The 16,609-nt window shown below is 40.3% G+C and overlaps 1 protein-coding gene across 2 annotated transcripts in view; it reads right to left on the bottom strand.

The window, feature by feature from the left end:
* Positions 1 to 12,018: 12,018 nt before the first annotated feature.
* Positions 12,019 to 16,609, bottom strand: part of ZNF277 (zinc finger protein 277) — a 58,638-nt gene continuing 54,047 nt past the window's right edge. For both annotated transcript variants that reach the window (XM_075147697.1, XM_075147705.1), the window contains 5 exons: positions 16,085 to 16,152; positions 14,812 to 14,908; positions 14,246 to 14,288; positions 13,419 to 13,593; positions 12,019 to 12,368 (listed from right to left, as the gene is read on the bottom strand). In XM_075147697.1, the coding sequence (XP_075003798.1) occupies positions 12,176 to 12,368; positions 13,419 to 13,593; positions 14,246 to 14,288; positions 14,812 to 14,908; positions 16,085 to 16,152 (576 nt within the window). In that variant the 3' untranslated portion in view covers positions 12,019 to 12,175. The remainder of the gene's footprint in view (positions 12,369 to 13,418; positions 13,594 to 14,245; positions 14,289 to 14,811; positions 14,909 to 16,084; positions 16,153 to 16,609) is intronic.

Raw genomic sequence — 16,609 nt, forward strand, 5'->3', positions numbered from 1 at the left:
AGTGAACCATCTGCCTGCAACCCCCTAAGTGACCTGCTGAGGCAGGGATGAAATTCCGTGCTCCGCTGCAAGGCGGAGAAGGGTGACTATATACTCTTGGAAGGAGGAGTCAGGAGGGTTTCTCACTCTTCTGCCTCTCCTTAGATGATGGGGAGGCCATAACCTTCCATCACCACTGGGAAAGGAGAATTTTGCCCAGGGCACGTTGCCATGAGATTAAAGGGCAGTTTGCTGGGGGACGGGAGGGTTGGTGTCACCCAGATGCTGGGGAAGGGAGTGGAGAAAATGAAGAGGTGTCTTTCCCTTCCTTGCTGTCTTTGCAAGCACTTATGTGGCTCTTTGTCATAAAACCAAGTGCTGCTCACTAGAAAAATACATTATAGCGTGACTTATTGCAGTTACTGGTTGCAGCAGTCAGCAACAGGAGTGAATTCATTTGGTGATTGAATCTGTAAGCTGCCTACTCCTGGCAAGTCCCATTGAAATGAGGGGGAACTAAGGACCCTTGAAGCCTTACAGGAGGTTTTATTCATCAGAGGCTGGGAGGGGAAGGAAAATCTCTAGGAAGGATTCATTAGGGCAGTGTGGTTCTACCTCTGCTGTTCTGTCTGTTCCTCGGTATTCAAGTGTAAACAAGTTACACCTACTTTGTAAATATGCCTTCTAACACTTTCTGTGTGCTGAGTATTCTTAGTATCTCCTATTCCTGAAAAATAAAGTTTAATTTCAGAAAATAAATTTTAAAAATAATTTATTTCAGAATTTTGCAAGATTTCTGATTATTCTGGGGGGAAAAAATGCATTTATTGGCATGCCTTTGACAGTTTTGGAAATCCTCATCTCAAGGATGTACCACCATTACATGGTTTCTGCCTTTTTTCTAATTTCATCTTACAGACTCTAAGCCTCTTATTTTCCGTGTAATGTGAGACAAAAATAATGTAAAGTAAAAATACTTAATAAAACAAATTAATAGAATGAAAGGAGCTAAAGCTAAAGGGTATTTTAAGTCAATGACTGAAAATGAGATTTATTGCACCACTTTTTTTAACAGATGGCTGCCTTATCACCATGTGTCTAAGCTAAGACCGTTTCAATTGCTATCTAAATTCAGAGGGGCAAGGAGTTGAACATGTTACAAAAGAAGAGCAAGCAGTGACCACTCTAAACACCCGGAGGAAAAAATCAAATCTTTTGGATGGATATAGCCTTCTCACAGGCAGACATAAAAACTCTGAAACCAAAAGGACGAAATACTAATTGGTTCTTTGAAATTAGACAAAAATCCAGATTCCCTTTACTGTTTTGTACCCAGCAGAGCATTAATTCACAGCCTGCACAACAGATGACACCAGTCATCTGTTTATATTACGCTCAAATATTGTTATGTCCAATAGATTAGTACATACTTTATCATTATCGATTTATAAAAGCCCTTTTGCAAGATCCCATAACTACCGATTTTTACACGGATTACCCCATGCACATGCAGGAAGTGTGTTCTTGCCTTTTACTTCATGACCAGAGCCCACCAACAATATTTAGCAGGACTTACTACCTTCCCCTGCCTCTGCAAAGCCCTAAGTCTGCATGGGAGATATCCTGCACGTGTACTAAGCTCTGTTAAACCCTTAGCTACTTGAAATAATATTTAGTCTAGCTTCCAGATGATGTACTGATACCTCAGCCCGCTACATGGCTTCATCTGCAACTGCCGCTTCCACTTAGATGACAGTTTGATGCTTTGGTTTTCTCAGCTCTATTTTTGGCCAATGTTGCCCTGATATTTGAGCTTAATATTTTTATTCTAATTGAAAATGTTTGGTAGTAGTCTTGCCATCTTTCTTAACTTTTTTCCTTCCAGCCATTGCTGTCACCCTGGAAGTCAGTGTAGGTTCCCACTCGATGATCCGAGAGAGTCCCTTGACCCTCCTGTGATTTCTGCACAGCTTATTATCCAATTTTCTCTTTCATTTTAGGGTAGTACTTGGGGCATCATTTTTACAGATTCCGTCCTCTTAGTCCCAAAGCCCTTTATTTCTTTTCAGGTCAGCTTTCAGCTGCTGGTAGAGTCTTATTGGACTTTGTCATCCCATGGGAGAAGAACCAGAGTCTGAGCTTATGCTGTGGATGCCTCCTGTGAGCCTGCAAGGTAGACCTGAGCGAGGAGTGGGAGGTGGCTGGGTGTAACGAGAGGGATGGTGGCAGAGGCAGAGATGAGGAATAAAACAGTGGGAACAAGAGAGGCCAGAGTCTTCGACTCTACTATTTTTAACCAGCACAAAGCCCAAAAGAAATTTAGTGCATAAACACTGTCAAACATGTTAAGGAATTCTTTTTTTCAGACAGAAACAAAACAAAACAAGAAAATTGCAGGATGCTGACATTCATTTTAGATATTGATTGGAATCCTCTCTAACTGGTTTAAAACCAGTCATTAGGGGCAATTAGACAATTTTCCCAGTGGCCCCAGAGTCTAGTAGGAAGCAGCAGGAACTCCATCTCCTTGATCTTTAAAGGTCACTGGGGACAGTCCAGCATTGATGGGGAAATGGTCCATGCTGTTCCATTGCAGCACAGATCCCAGCACCCTGCTGAGAGCTGGAGGTGCTGCTTCCACCTGCCTCCGTACTACGCTTAGAGGGTGAGGGGTCACTGAGAGCACCCTGGGACTGCCGCAGGTGTAAGCAGTCATCTGGGGAAGATCTCCGAAAGATTTTTTCCAGTCCCAATGCAACAGGGGTCATACAGGGGATATCAGGGGTTCTTTTATTAAAGATTCTTTAATGGATCCCCATTGTTTTCTGTCCAAAAAAAGAGAAAGAAATTAAGGATCTGGCATTAAGATTTTTTGTCATACTTTATGTCTACAGAAACAGTATCAGCATTACTAAGTGATCAGTCCTTTCACAGGTTGCTTTTCTGTCCTTTCTGTCCTTTCACAGATTGTAGCCTGTTTGGCTGAGTGGCTCAATGCAAGCTAGAAAACTCAGGCCTCTGATTAAGATAAGGATATGAACAAAGGCATCATTGCAGTAACTTTGAGAAGAGAATCTCATCCAAATATCAGCTATAATAGAGAAAAAAAGTCCTGTCTTACTCAGAAACTTTCCTATGCTGAAGCAAAGGCAAGGTACATACAATAACACAAGCTTAAGGGAATCCAGAGAAATCTTATCTACCTCATACGTATATACTTTATGAGGAAAATATTAGACCTGCACTTGAAAAGTTCTTAGAGAGCAAGGATTTTAAATGGAGACTGTTTACAAAGCAAAGGAACAATTAAATGAATTAAAGGATGCACAATATTTTGCATTTTTTTTTTTTAATCTCGGCAAACTCATGGGTTTATAGCTTTTAAAGCTAGAGGAGACTAACAGGAACATCTTCTCTAACCAGTGTGAACCATGGCTACCCTACATTATGCAGTGATTTTTTTCTTACAGAAAATTGGTCTTCCTTAGTAGCAACTGAACACTTGGAAGATTGTAATGTGATTGAAAGCACAGGATCTTTTACCTAATATTAATTCTCTACTTAAAAACCTCAAGTGATGGCAAACCAGACATTCTGAAAATCTGATTCAGAAGTTAACCCTTCTTTTTAAAAGATGTCATTTTCAAAATGTTTAACTTTTGTTTCTTTATGGGAATGTAACCCCAAAATTAAGTTTCTTCTTCTTGAATGAGTAACTTTTTTGACTGTGATCTAGTCACCTTTTAAACTAAATATTTTAAATATGACAACCTGACTAATGCAGATAAGCTGCATGCTTACATTGGAATCCTATCTTATATGTGCCTTTTTTTCCTGGTAGTTATAATATAATCACAATCTTGCTGTTTAGGAAACTGAGACACAGGGAAGTAACAATATTTGTCAAAGGATGTATGGTAAGCCACTGCCTGTAAAAATACAGGAGGCCAGCATTGTCACACATTCATGATCCTTCTTCACAAATGCTAAGCTCCATCCTTGCTTATTTGCTCTTTATTTCATCTAGATTCAAACAAAAATATCAGGCAGTTTATTAAAATAGATCAAATATTTGTGAAGATTCACAGCAATATTTCTGTAAATGGTGTGAAGACAGATATGCATCAGAAAGTAACAAACCGACCACAATACAACTGGAAGTTTAAAGCTAAAACCACCTAAAGGTTAAAGCCGTGCTCAGCTCTGCAAAGCTGGGGCAAGCAGTTTACAAAGACAGGCTCTCTAATGAGCAATCAGCAATTATTTATTTCTATATTGTTCTGGTATTTCCAGAGAGCATAGAAATAAAAAATGTCTCCTAACACTCAGTGGAGCTGTGGCTGGAGGTGATGCCAAAAGTCTGCCTGTAATTCTGAGGAATTTCACTACATCCTCATGTGATGTGATACAAAAATGCATTGCACGACCCCCTCAGAGTTTGAAATGTTGAAGCATTTGTTTATAGTAAAGAATCACATTTGCAGCTTACCAGTGTTCAGGTGCTTAGCAGTAACACCAGAGAGCTGCCACTGGCACTTCCCGGGCTCCTCGTGGTGCTAAAGGGAAGAGCAGGGATTTCTGGAATGCCTCTTATCTGAGTAATGATACCAGCCAGGACACCCGCGAAAGAAACGCCGCAGGAGCGGTAAGAGTCTGACTGCGCGTGGGCACGCTGGAGCAGTACGTGCAGATAAAGAGCAATATGTTTCTCCTTCCTGTGATGCGATGAGGCTCCTTGTACTCCTTGTACTTTCTTTGCAATATAGTCAGATATACAATTTGTAAAAACAATCACCAGCCTGTAGAGTTTAAAATAATAATTAGCAATGACTAATATCTGGCTTACGTTTCACACCTGGCAGAGCCCCTCTAGTTCGAATTCGCACCTAAGTCCTTGGGGTGTTCTGGTTTCCTGGTTTATGCTGGTACTGAAAGGTACGAGCTGCCAGAGGAAGGGATACTGTTCGTTGGGGTCTTTTCAGTCCTAGTTTCGCGCAGAGCTACAAACTCTTTCCTTTGCAAAGGCACCCCAAGGGGATATGTGCCATTTTAAGTGCTGTATCTAATGCTTTCTTCTGTGATGAGTTGGTACAAAGACTGTTATAATTTATGTCAAGAGCCAGGTTAAATTAATCACCATGAACCATAGTTCTTTTTTTTGGGATGTCATTACAATGTCATTACTTTGCATTGTAGTAGTGCCTGCTGGTCTCAACCTGGTTAAGTCATGCATGCTAAATGCTCGAAATAAAATTTTAAAAAAATTTTGAGATATGAATGAAAAACCTGGGATGTCGTTAGAAAGGTAGGAGTGGGATAGTCAAGCTTTACCCATATTCCTCAGTGTGATCTGTGGACTTCTATTACCATCTTTTCCACCATATTCAGTCTCAGGAGGGTCTTCCCAGGCAAAAACACAGACACAATAATAGTTCATGGGCAGGAGGAACAAAGACATCACAACCTCTCTGCAGAACTCGTCCAGCTTCTTCATGAGCTTACTCAACAGCAGATTATAATTGAGATTCCTTGAATCAGGGAAACACATATATAACATATGTCTTGTGGGGTACTTTTGCTACATTTTAGTGGTTTCTGTACTTAGGTCCATTATTATAATTTAACCTGTGACCATATGTGCCAAAAGGTAACCATTGTCCTCCTGTCCCCAAAGCTGTTGTGAGAACAGAGCGGCAGAGCCTAAATGACTAGTCTTAGATATTTCCAATGTAGCTACCAAAGCTACTTCTCCATTCCAGAAAGTAAATATCTGATCCATGTACATATCTACCTTCAGATTAAATGAATTCCATAATAGTAGGGTAGAATTCAGCTCTAAATTAATATAACTAAATCTAGGAGTCCAGATGTAGGTGGAGATGTGACCCAGCTGCCTAAGTTTCCATTACAGTTATTGCAGCCTAAAAGACACATTTAGCTACCAGCCAAAGGTGCTGGATTTAGCTGCTCTAACTTAGATATGCCTCAGTGCCATCTGAGATGTCCCACGGTATCGGAAATGCTCATACGCAGTTGACAGAACTGACACAAGACCTCTGAGAGATCAGCATCCTTCAGGAGCAGCAGCTGGAGACCACAATATTTTCAAGCACCTCAGATGACGCTAGATGTCTACGGGCAAAGAACTGAATAAAGTTTTAAGTGTTTATTTTAGGGTGAACTGAATGACTCTAGGATCCATAGACTACATTTATTGATTATAACAGAAGCTTAGACATCAGGCTTATATGTGATCTACACACAGGCAGCTTCTCAGTCTCAGGATGGTAAACCAGATGGAGAGAACAGTGTTCCAAGGAACATTTATGGAAGAAAAATCCTTTTATTTCTGTCTAAATTGATGCAAAGACGACTGATGTATTTTTACTTGTAAATATCTTAAATTCCCCTGCTTCTCCTATGGACAGAGTGAATTTATCAGGGATATAAAATACCAAATGTGAGTTCAACTAAGGGGTTACATGGCAATTTCTAGAATAGTTACCTTATCTGTATCTTCATGAGCAAGAGCCTGGGAAAAGCTGTGAAAACAAATTCAAGAAGCAACTAAAATTTTCACTGTTGGAAGAAGTCAAATCAAGCGTGACTTAGTAGCAGAAAACTTCCAATACAAAAAACCCCCAAACATCGGGGAGAACAGCACATTCAGTGCTCATGGAGAAAAGGAATTAATTTTACATGAACTAGGTTCTTCATGCAACCACTGTTGCCCGTAGTGTTTCTACAGCAGCTGATTCTGATGACTATTACATGGAAGCAGTAATTCATTCCAGAGTTACAAATCACCTGTTCCATGTGACAGTTGTTATCTAACCAAGTTTGATGTACCTGGCAGTACATTTGACCATAGACACTTCACAATTTGACCACAGACACTTCAGTCGTTCTATTGTAACCAAGGCCCAGAAAGCATCATGATTCAGCAAAAACTCCCGGGGAAAACAAAGTATTTTTCACGTTGCCTCTGAAACACAGCTTTTCTCCAGGGACCTTTGATTCTCTTTTGCCTTTGTATACATGTAAGTAAAATGCAAATAATGCAAGATCATTTAATACAGCACCAAGTCATAAGCACAGCTATGAAATTGCTGCTGTTCAACGGCAGTGGATGGTAGACGTTGCCAAGAACTATGTCCAGTGTCCACTCTGGACTTGAATTTGAGCATGGAGACTGGTAACCATGGAAGAAAGTGACTGTACTTCTGTTCACAGTTCAGTTTCTTGTGTCACACTTAGGTCTGTAAAATGGGAGAAAGAGAGATACTGTACCAAACATCCCACTCACTAGTAGAGATCTAACCGGAATTCAGAAGCAACGATGGCACCGAGAGATGACAATAGCAGAGAGACTTTTCAGAGACTTCGGTATTTCGCACATCAGTTACCAGCCAAGAGCAGCCACTAACAGTTCTCTCACAGCATGCCAGACAAATGTAATACAGAAACTGAAAACAGTAAGTGTCTTAAATGAAAGTCAACGACCATTAACTTGTTAAGTCAGATTAAGTCTGCACAGAATTGTCAGGATAAATTGTGTGTGGAGGAGTACCAAAGACATAATTAAGGTATTTGTAAAAACGGTAGGAGGAATTACCAGTCACCAGGACACAAGCCCTTTTCCTCCTTTTACCCAGGTCCTTCTAAACAAGGGGACAGGTTTAGATAAAGTAAAGTGAGTGTGTACAAGGAGTCAAGATCCAGGCTAAGAGGAAATATTATGGTAACAAATCTGTGTGGACTTAAACTAGTGTAGCTTTTTTCATACCAATTAGCACCACTCATTCTCCTGATCTGACTCTCTCAAGACCATTTGCCGACCCCAACTCTGTCCATTCCATGACTTATTGTCCTGGTTTTGGCAGGGATAGGGTTAAATTTCTTCCTAGTGCTGTGTTTTGGATTTAGTATGAGGAGAATGTTGATAACACACTGATGTTTTCAGTTGTTGCTAAGTGCCCTCCTAGTCCAAGGACAGCTCCCGTGCCTACTGACTGAGCTAGGCGCACAAGATGGGAGGGAACATAATCAGGACAGCCAGCCCAGCTGGCCAATGGGGTATTCCATACCATGTGACGTCATGCTCAGTATATGAACGGTAGGCGTGATCCAGGAAGTACCGATCGCTACTTGGTTATCGGTCAGCGCGGGTGGTGAGCAATTGCATTGTGCATCACTCATTTTGTATATTCTATCATTATTATACTCTCCGCTGCGTAAAAAACTGGCTGGACGGCCGAGCCCAGAGAGTTGTGGTCAACGGAGTTAAATCCAGTTGGCGGCCGGTCACGAGCGGTGTTCCCCAGGGCTCAGTACTGGGGCCGGTCCTGTTCAATATCTTCATCAATGATCTGGACGAGGGGATCGAGTGCTCCCTCAGTGAGTTTGCAGACGACACCAAGCTGGGCGGGAGTGTTGATCTGCTGGAGGGCAGGAAGGCTCTGCAGAGGGACCTGGACAGCCTGGATCGATGGGCCGAGGCCAACTGTATGAGATTCAACAAGGCCAAGTGCCGGGTCCTGCACTTTGGCCACAACAACCCCAGGCAACGCTACAGGCTTGGGGAAGAGTGGCTGGAAAGCTGCCCAGAGGAAAAGGACCTGGGGGTGCTGGTTGACAGCCGGCTGAACATGAGCCGGCAGTGTGCCCAGGTGGCCAAGAAGGCCAACGGCATCCTGGCCTGTATCAGAAATAGTGTGGCCAGCAGGAGCAGGGAGGTGATCGTGCCCCTGTACTCGGCACTGGTGAGGCCGCACCTCGAATCCTGTGTTCAGTTTTGGGCCCCTCACTACAAGAAGGACATGGAGGTGCTGGAGCGTGTCCAGAGGAGGGCAACGAAGCTGGTGAAGGGCCTGGAGCACAAGTCTTATGAGGAGCGGCTGAGGGAACTGGGGTTGTTTAGCCTGGAGAAGAGGAGGCTGAGGGGAGACCTCATCGCGCTCTACAACTACCTGAAAGGAGGTTGTAGCGAGGTGGGTGTTGATCTCTTCTGCCAAGTAACTAGCGATAGGACGAGAGGAAATGGCCTCAAGTTGCACCAAGGGAGGTTTAGACTGGAATTTAGGAGAAATTCCTTTACTGAAAGAGTGGTCAGGCCTTGGAACAGGCTGCCCAGGGAAGTGGTGGAGTCACCATCCCTGGAGGTATCTAAAAGACGTGTAGATGAGGCCCTTAGGGACATGGTGTAGTGGGCATGGTGGTGTTGGGTTGACGGTTGGACACGATGATCTTAGAGGTCTTTTCCAACCTGTATGATTCTATGATTCTATGATTCTATTTATTATCATGATTTTCCCTTTTCTGTTCTATTAAACTGTCTTTATCTCAACTCACGAGTTTTTCTCACTCTTACCCTTCCGATTCTCTCCCCGTCCCACTGGGGGGGCGGGGGGAGTGAGTGAGCGGCTGCGTGGTATTTGGCTGCCTGCCAGGTTAAACCACGACACTTATGGCAACACTCTTTTTGTTGTAATGCTTCCAAAAATGCTCTTTTGTTAGAAGAACATACTTACTCATAAAATAGCTGATCCTATACACTGTATGCAGTCATAACTGTGTCCCCTACTAGTGACAAAAAGATAACTTCAGTTTTAAAACAGACACTGATGTTGGCTTTGCTTTACATAGAGGACAAGAATGCCTAGGGAAAATTGTGGCCATTATACAAACAAATACAGTACGCTCCAGCAAAATGTCGATTAGAAGCATCATTGTTCTAAATGAAGATGCTCAATTTTTACTCTAAAAACTGTACCCAACTCTCTCTGTGGAGAGAGTCTCTATGGAGACTTGAAACCTACTTTGTTGCTTGCTGTTCATATTTGAAGTAACAAGGTCAACCCTAAACTGACTCCTCATGTTTTTTTGTATTTTCAGTGACCATTGCTGATAAATTTTTCCTAAGTACCTTTTCCTCTTTACTCACAAAAGACAATCAGTCCATGTTATTTATACAATTTCTCTTAAGATATTCTCTTAATTCTACACTGATAAATTGCTACTTCAAATTTCTGTTAGAAGCAGGAACAGCAGTCATTCCATATTGCTGATATTAACATTCTTGATTTCATTTTTTAGGGATTTGAGAGACTCAGCATCACATTCCTCATGATTAGGAAACGTTTTGCAATTTCCCTTTATGATATATCAATAAAATTTTATCTTTCCCTTAATATGCCCTTCTGAGATGAGCTTGCCATAAAACACATTCATGTGCTGCTGATTTAGCCATAGTTCTCTTGCTGATTTTTGCCATTGCTCAAGACACTTATCAATCATTAATGTAAACCCCATTAACTCTTACTCCCACCTCAGCTAAGAATCTGACTAAAAGCAAAGAATGGAATCAATTTCTAATTTAGGAAGAAAATAACTGCTTGGGAAGAAAATTACTTAAGAAGGGAAAAAAAAAATCAACAGCAACAGCCGTTGCAATTACTGCGTGAAATTGAGAAATGTACAAATGCAAGAAGTACAGACTATAGCTTATTTAAGATGGTCAGATGTTCTAGTCCAAAAATATTGGGGTTGTTCCTCCTACATTTTTGTACCAGTTTAATCAAAGCCAATGCAGACATATGACTACACCTGCCCCCTTCTTTCGTCTGTATCCTCAGCACCTGCTGAAGCACTTCTATCCCATTTCCTCTTGACAGAGTCAGATATTGCTTCTGTCTCTGTTTCATTGTTCAGTTAAGTGGCTGATCTGTCTTTCTCAGTACATTTTCAGCATCCTGTTGTTCTAACTTATCTCCAGAGCACTTGGGCCCAAGAGAAAATAAGAAAGGGGAAGCAAAGAGAGGTGCTAGTGGGTGATGGCTAATGCCAGGAGAAAGCAATTACCTTTAATTGCTTTAAAGCAAATTAAAAGAAATGATGCAAATATATTGCAGGGTGAATTAGGCTGGATATGGAAGCTTAGCAGAACATGGGTAAAGATTTGAACTTTAGCCCCTGCTCCTAGGGACCGCTATATAATTCTCAATCACTGTATAATGACAAGCAACAACTCTTATTGACAGCAATCTCTTTCAGGTAAAGAGGGCTGTGCAAAGGCAAAGCTATGGCTTTGAATCTTCCCAGGCAGGGAAGGGCACTGAGCCGAGACTCCCATACTTTGAACAAGTGCTCTAACACCGACTTAAAGAAGAAAAAGAATGTGCTGCCGGTTTTGAAAGCACTTATACGTATTATGGAAAGCCAAACCTGAACTCTGGAACTACCTAAGATTTCAGAGGAGAAAGAGAGGCAAGAATACCTAGTTTGGATCATCCTAGCAGGACCTGTGCTCTGAGCTGCTTTGCCCTATCAAGACTGAGGTGCCTTCTGGACATGCTGAAAACCTTCTGTTATTTTGGGAACTTTGAAGTTCAATATTAAAGAAAATATGGTAACTTTAATGGACAGTTGAGCTGAGATTTTGAGGATTTAATTTGGATTTATGTGTCTGCAATCCCCTAAATAATTTCTTTTGCATCTCAGTTCATGACCATACAAGAAGTCTACTTTAAATTCTTTGGATGCAACTAAGATTGCAATTGTTCTTATACTTTTTCAGGCTTTGGATTGGCAGATATCCATGCAGTCAGATATTCATGGACTTTACTGGTGTTTCTGAGCCAGTTTTCAGAACAGGCACCATATATCTTATATATTGATGATGAATAATAGAGATATACAGATCTGTTTTCACTTGGAAGAAGGTCTATGGTTAAAAACAGCAAAATTTGCTTTACGTAACAGACCAAGAATTAAATTCAGGCTCTTTTCCGTATGCTAACAGCAATAACACATAGAAGATTCACTCACTGGCTCATATATCAAGACACATTGTCTCAATTGTTTGTGCCTTTCACAAGATGGCCTTGAAATAGAACTCCAATTCTGATGTTTTCAGAAAAAATAAAAAAAAAGATGAAAAATCCTATTCATAAATAATATTAAAAGTATTTGGAGAGCCAAGCAGAAAATCCAGCATTTAATTTTAAAATAAAGCTAGAATTTAAAGGAAGATAAACCAAAAAGGTTTACACTTAAATTTTATTTAGCATTCCCATTCATGTAGTATTTGCTCAGTGATAACATTTATGAGTTAAACTGTATTCCAATATTAGTGAAAGAATGTTTTTTTTTTGTCTTGCAGAAGAAACACTCAAAGGTCAGCAACTGTAATTCAAGGTCAAAAGTTCTCCTGACTCTTCTTCTCTTCATATAGGAGCTGGTTTAAAACACTGCTCTGTTTGAGAGCTTTTAAGTTGGCTATATCTTCACTTACAACAGGGATATCTTCACTTTGATCCTCAGTTACCAGATCTTCACTGTCTGAGAGCGTACACAGGAGTGTATCATTTTCATAGGTAGGAAAATAATACCTGAAAGCAACAAGGCATAATTACTAGATAGTCACATATTTTGTTTGAAAGAGGCAGAGCGTATTTTATGAGATTAGATTTTAAAAAAGGAAAAATGAGAAAGTCTGGTTGTCTGGAATGAGAGTAAAAAAGCACACTCAAAAAATCAACTGGCATGTACATCTTAGAAGAGTCATATAGAAGAGTTGGCAACAGACAAATCCTTCCCCTTATTTCTTCACCTGTGTGTTGGCACAACTGAGGCCACAGATCTAGATTTGTCCCACAACAAATGCTGAACTGAGATGTTTGAGTTAGAACACTCCCTGCGCTTTACCACCTATGGCAATATCCCCCAGACCTATTCAGCCTACTTACAATCTGAATCAGTGTTATGTTACACTCTCTCTCTATTTGCTATGGAGAAAACTAAGGGTAAACAACCAACTTGTTTTGATGCCTAAAGTTAGGCAGACATTATGCATGTATCTATATTAGACATGCAAAAGAAGGGGTTTGGTTTGGTTCTAGAACTATATGCCCAGAGCGTATCTTTACTAGCAACGAAATATGTGCCAGATGCCCATCCCAGGCATGATCTGCATGGGTCGAGAGCTAACGGCTGGAAGAATCTCATGCCTACAAGTGGGGCATTTGAGATGTCACTTTGGTGCGCAGATTCAAACTGGGTTCCACCGGGAGGGAAAGTGCTCTGAGTGCACCATGTATGCCTTTCACCGTTCACTGCACAACTGCAAATACAGGCAAAAGACAATTTTGCAATGGTAAACTTCTCTAGCATACTGACTTGACAGTGCAGACACAATTTATGGGGATAGTGCATCCTGGATGCAACTAGAAGAGCAGTATCACATGTTCATTTTAGCTTAATACAGTACAAGGATTTATGACTTGAGTAGTTTTGAGACCACTTATTATTTTATCTGGGCCAGTAGAGCTGGGGAGCTCAAGGCACTGTTGCACTGGCAAAAACCAGAAGTTGCAACTTACTGTTTTTCAGACATTGTCAAGTAACAGTATAAATGCTGGAAGAAACATGTGTGCCCTTACTGTGGTTGATCCCATGTAGACCTGGCTGGCAGGAATGTAATGTGTTTGGTCTCTTCCATATGATGTATCAATCCTCCTTTAGACTGAAATTTCTCCTGGCAGTTGTAACAACGACAATGATGGATTTCTCTTCTGATGAAGTTCACTAGCTTTACTTGCTGATAAAAGTTCAGACCTGGGAGAGATGGTAGCGAACAAGCACTTGAGGAACATGAGATGTAATTTACAAATGGTTTCTTGGATTAAACGTAAAGATTGGTAAGGGTTTACTGAAGAACAGCACTGCCTGAATGCTGTAACTTAGCAAATTAACCGAACAAATGCTTTTTCCCAGCTGCAGGGGAACTAGCCCTTCTTTTAACGTAAAAATTGCAAACACCTTGCTTTCTCTGAGTTTACAGCAGAAAGCAAATGTTGGCCAAACACAGCTTTGAGCACAGCCTTCTAACTTGCAAGCAAGTCTTAACAGGAATAACAACAACAACAACAGTAATAACAACAAAAATAATAATAATAATAATAATTATTCTTCCAGGGCTCCAGCAGACAGACCTGGGACTCACAGAGTGGGTATTTGTAGAAGCTACTCTGCAAAAGAATCCAATGGCTTTAAAGAAAATATCACACATCCTTGGCACTAACAACAGTTCCAGAAAAATAAAGTGTTCTTGGTGTTCTTTTGTAAGCTGGCAGAAGCAGTTTCCATAATGGAAAAGTTAAACGTCCAAACAAAAATCAAATTGACACAGTTGTTTTCCACTATTTTTATGATGTGGTTTTCTCCACAGTAGTGGCAAATGCTGACAGTTACAGCATCTCTTACTCACCATGCTCTGACTTTATTTTAGGAAAGTCAAATCCATGTGATTTCTGGAGAGAAAAAAAAAAGGAAAGAATAAAATATCTTATTTCCACTACTTCTACGACTCCAAGTTAAAAACAGCTCAGCTTTTCATAGACTGACACAGACATATGCATATAGACATGCAAACGCTAATATATGAAACAAACGCCCAAAAGTTTTGTTTCGTCAGAAACTTTCATATTCTGTTAAACTGCAATGCTCCTGTTAAATAGTTTATTAAAACTGAAACACAGATGCTAACAATCAAATGTATTAAATCATCAAGTCACTATAATATTAAAGATGCTACCTCTTTATTGTCTGTACCAGTCTGTACACTCCTAAGTAATAGCTAGTGATACTCTCAATGTAAAACTTGACTCCTCTGTATATTTTATAGAACAGATGCTGGAGATGCATGCAGTACTTTAGTTCTGCGCTAAAGAGGGCATTCTAATGCAGCAGCTGATTTGATCTTAACAAAGATACTACAATCTTACTTTTTAATTCTGAAGTGATGAAAGAACTGATATTTAAAACAAGTCTTACCTGCATGTGAAGATACAATTTTTCTGTGGTGTCTGCTTGTTGTTCACAGAACAGGCAAACTGCACACACAGGGTGCTCCTCCCAGTCAGACCAGTCTCTTATGATTAAGAGTCAAAAAGATTCATTTAATTGTGGAAAAGAGAAGAGACATTTTGTGAAAGGGCACGTTAGATTATGTACTCACAGCACTAGAACTAAATCCAGAGAAACTGAATACTTTAAAAGGATGGAAGACAAAGTGTGGATTTATAGTTGGATATATGATTAGAACCTGGTTTACAGTCTAAAAAAATTACAAGTTCAAGAATAACTGAGCAGTTACTGTTGCGTAATTCCTGTGCAGACAGGCAGTAAGTCCTACTTGAATTTGCCTGCACTAACAAACAGGATCTTAACTTCAGTTTCTATCCAGTTTGGCAAGTCATCAAATATTGCGTTCAGTGTTTATTTTTATAAGGTCTTTTAAAATTCTTTTATACCTTTCAATCTTTCAATATACCAGCCAAAGACATAATCAGCAGGCAGAGTTCACTCTAAGTGTTATTTACTTATCAAATACTATTATTCCTGAAAGAGACACTAATTTACGCTACATTTAGACATGCACACAGAGAACACTTTACCAACACATCTATTTAGAACTGCAATACTGCTGAGAGATAGAAATATTACTGCAACCAACTATAATCAAATAAAATTAAGCTCAAGTCACAGACAGAACCAGGAAGGTCAGGGGCCCTGATACCCACAAATTACTTCCTGCTTATTCAATTCTCTACGACGAAGGAAGCCACCTCTGCAGTGATCTGAGGGCCTGGACCACAGAATAATGCAGAGGAGAGGTGGATGTTGCCCTTAGTCAGCACTGTTGAGAAGTTTCCTTCGAAATCCTGTTATCAGACTTTTCATACCATTTCTTTCTCATGCTGACATTTTTGATGCTTACTCTTGATTTTTAAATTTGAGCAAAACCCGTTCAACTGTTTTTTAGTACAAAAGTGAAAAAAAAAAATCCCGTTCTGCCTACATCATTACAAACCCAAAAGGCTGTTGTTTGAGCTATATGCAAACAAAAAATAGGCTTGTGGTTAAAATATGAAATTTACAGCCCTTGTTGTGGAGAAGTGTCTTTGATGAGAACAATTTGGAGTTGATTTGATTGGCTTAAATGAATTTTAACTGGGTACTAACTATACACAGCATCTTCCCTGTAACTACTTTCAACAATAATGGTCTTGCAAGTCTTTATAATGGGCACATAAGTAACTCTTACTCTTCTAGGTTATCTAGTAATTCCCGGTCGTCCTCTGACTGCACTTCCTCCCAGGACTTCCCAAATTCCTGGGGAGAAAAAAGAAAAGAAAAAACATTTCCTGATTCACATCACATTTTATATATCAACTGAATGAACATCTGGGAAGTCACAATCAACATCTTATTTTGGATGTCTTTGGTATTTCTGTGAGTTAAAGGTAGTCATACAACACTGCTTTAGTAATAATCTTTAAAATAACAATTTGTTTTGTCTTTTAATGGGGCATTCCCCACCCTACGTCTGAGAAGATGATTTGGCACAGAGCTCTCAAGAAGAGGATCCAAGCCCTGTGTAAAACTAGTGTTGCAACACTACCGATGTTCCCGAGGTGGGTATGTTATCACTGCCTCGAGTTTGCCATCACACTTGCTCAATCCAATCTGCCTACCTTGCTCTTTATGCAACATATGCTGCTTAAAAAATGCAGCTATCACACCTGAGACTTTAGTTGGCATAGCTACACCAGTCAGCGCTCGTACCTTG

Source organism: Calonectris borealis, chromosome 1, assembly GCF_964195595.1.
Source record: "Calonectris borealis chromosome 1, bCalBor7.hap1.2, whole genome shotgun sequence".
NCBI classification, from domain to species: domain Eukaryota; kingdom Metazoa; phylum Chordata; class Aves; order Procellariiformes; family Procellariidae; genus Calonectris; species Calonectris borealis.